General features: G+C 31.0%; 1 protein-coding gene across 1 annotated transcript; it reads right to left on the reverse strand.

The window, feature by feature from the left end:
* Window positions 1-453: 453 nt before the first annotated feature.
* LOC120083210 (protein LIGHT-DEPENDENT SHORT HYPOCOTYLS 4-like) lies at window positions 454-1,404 on the reverse strand. The gene has a single exon (XM_039038863.1). The coding sequence runs from the start codon at window positions 1,332-1,334 to the stop codon at window positions 801-803; it is 534 nt and encodes a 177-aa protein (XP_038894791.1). The 5' UTR covers window positions 1,335-1,404; the 3' UTR covers window positions 454-800.
* Between the last annotated feature and the right edge of the window lie 1,442 nt (window positions 1,405-2,846).

The following is a 2,846-nucleotide window of genomic DNA, read 5'->3' on the forward strand; positions in this document are numbered from 1 at the left end:
TCGATAAAATGTGACGAGATAAGTTATCAATTTCTTTTTAATATAAAATGAAAAAAAGAAAAAAAAAAAAAAAAAGTGACAAATCTATATTGGATAGAAAGTATTCTGGAATCCACCAACTTATTTTACCATTTTCTCAAAAGAATTCTTTATCCCCAACTTGAATTCACATCGTGACCTAAAAAAAAAGTAATCACTTTTTTTTTTTTAAAAAAAAACTTTTTTTCTTTAAGTAAGAATAGAAAGATAAAATCTTCAAACAACAAATTAGGTGATTTTTAATATATTCAAATAAAATTTATCATTGATCAAGTAATTTATAACACACTTGAATAAAGCTCACTACAGACGGTTTCTAACCCATTCTAAATATAAATTCAACCATACTCGATTTGAAATGAAAAATAAAAAAAAAAATAAAAAAAAAAAAACCACCTTTGGTTTTTACACAAATTAGAACAAAACTCATCTCATAAATTTTAATTTCCACTTCAATTCATTAATTAATTAATACAAACAAATAAGAAAAATCAACAAACCCAATCTCTCTTCCTCTAATATTCTCAATCCCAACCGTCCATATCCATAGCTAAAGATTCTTTAATTTGTACAAAAAAAAAAAAAACATTTTATCAGTCAAATTCTTCTTGGGAGTGTCAATATAATCCTTTAAGCCAAATATCCAAAAACTCCGGTCTTCAATGTTTTTTCATAGTCAATTTGAAGTTGGAATCCGCCATAGCCACCGAGCTCGGCGTCGAATGTAACAGAAGAAATTCAATTTTCATCCATTTTTTTTCTTACCGATCAATTCCTCGGGATCTATCTTGAGAATCCTTAACATCGTTGAGGTAAATTTTGACGTCGACGGTGTTAAATGGGTTGGTCACCGGATTTCCGCCGTTTTCCTCGAAGGCGACACGGAGGCGGCCGATGAGAGCGACGAGAGTAGTCCACGGCTGTTGAGTTGGGCAATTGCAGTAAGGATCCACCGGGTAGAGGTGGCCGAAATTAGGACAGGTGGCGGTGTGAACTTTAGTCTGCCCTAATTCGTCGAGATAACAGAGGAACTCGACGACATTCGCTCCGCTGCAGCAGGCGAGGCTCAATGTCGGGCAGCGGTTTCTCAGGTACTGCCGGAATCTATTCCAGTCACGGCGTTTCAAGCACTCGTACCGGCTGGCCAATGGCGGTGGTCGGACCGACACGGACACGGACGGGTAGTATTGAGCGTAGAAAGATTCGGAAGGGGAACGGGTGGAAGTGGTGGTGGTGGTGGAGGAGCTCCGACGGCTGAGGGCGGCAGCGGCGGCGGCTGCGACGGCGGCTGACATGGCAAGAAACAGGGGGGTTTTTTGGAAGAGAGGAAAATTGGGAAAACAGAGAATGAGGAAAGAGGGAGAGAAATGGAAGAGAATATAAAGGGAAGGAAGACGAAGGGCAAAATGGTAAAAAAGATTGTGGGGGCCATTTTTTGAGGAGACAAAAAGTGGGGGCCACAGCATTGACAGCCACGTCATGGCATTGAGGACCATTTCAAGTATCTTTCACGTCATATGATATTGTTCTGCTTATGGCTTTTTGGATAACTAGCCTTGCTTTTACGTATTCTAATTTCTAACCTTGGATTAAAATATTCATCTCACATCCAATTTTTCCATCTAATATTTCTATTAATAAAAAAAAAGATAATATTATTTCTAAGAAAAATAACAATATATTTTTTTTTCTTCATGTTTTTGATGAATAAGTATATTTGATTAAAATATTTTTTTATCTTATTTTTTTAGTATAAGTTTTTTGTCTTTAAATTTTCAAAATATACATTTTCAGTAAGAATATGTTTAAATATTTAAATATAGATTTAAAATATCTCTAAAGTAATTTTTTTATTATATTTTAAATTAGAAAATAATTTTAGGGAGGAGATAATTTTTATAATTTAAAATATCATATAGGTATCTAAGGTAGTAAAAAAAACTACTTCAAAACCTTTTAAACATATTCTTAAAAGCACAAGGACTAAAAAGTTACCATTTAATATTTCGGAGATCAAAACACACCTTCTTTGAAAATTAGAGACTTAAATAATAATTTTCTAAAAAAATTACAAATATTATTTAAAATAATACTTGAGTTGTTTCTATTTGTAAAATAAATAATAGATGTTGTTATTAGTATATATTTTCATAATAAGATTAATAAATGATAAAGTTTTATGTTTTAGATGTATTTATAGAAGATATCATAGATATCAATTGATTTTTAACCTCAACACGGACCCTCTAATTTATGAATATTTTGATTTATTGACGAATATTTTAATAATTTTCTAACATTATAGGTAATAAATTGGAAAATGACAACTGTAGGGTTCAATTATTTAATGTTAAAATTAGGTAAGTATAATTTCCTTCTGGAGTATATGTCAATTTAAACATGAGAAGCCTGGCTGTTAACTTTTTTTGGGAATTTGTTGTTAGATATAGCCATATAAATTTGTGTAAATTGTTAATACAAAGTTCTTTTAATGGCTGTGCTTACTGTCATACATAAGACATAATTTATGGTAAATTTCGATTTCGCTAAATCATTTTTTTTTCAAAGGATTTCGCTAAATTTTAAGTTTGAACTTTTAATTTTGTGCATAATAAATCCGTAAGTATATAATTTTGTGTATAGATAAATTTCTGATAAATTTAAATTTGTAATGATCTGATAGATTTAAAATTAAAATTTATATGTACTAGATTGTAATCTTAATTTTTAAGAATGTGTTTGGTGACTATTTGGTTTTTTGTTTATAGTTTTTGAAAATTAAGTCTACAAATACGTTTACCACTTCT

The sequence above is a fragment of the Benincasa hispida genome, chromosome 8 (assembly GCF_009727055.1).
Source record: "Benincasa hispida cultivar B227 chromosome 8, ASM972705v1, whole genome shotgun sequence".
Taxonomy (NCBI): Eukaryota; Viridiplantae; Streptophyta; class Magnoliopsida; order Cucurbitales; family Cucurbitaceae; genus Benincasa; species Benincasa hispida.

Excerpts from the sequence above, each read along its gene's own strand:
- LOC120083210 (XM_039038863.1), bottom strand. The coding sequence starts at position 1,334 with ATGTCAGCCGCCGTCGCAGCCGCCGCCGCTGCCGCCCTCAGCCGTCGG.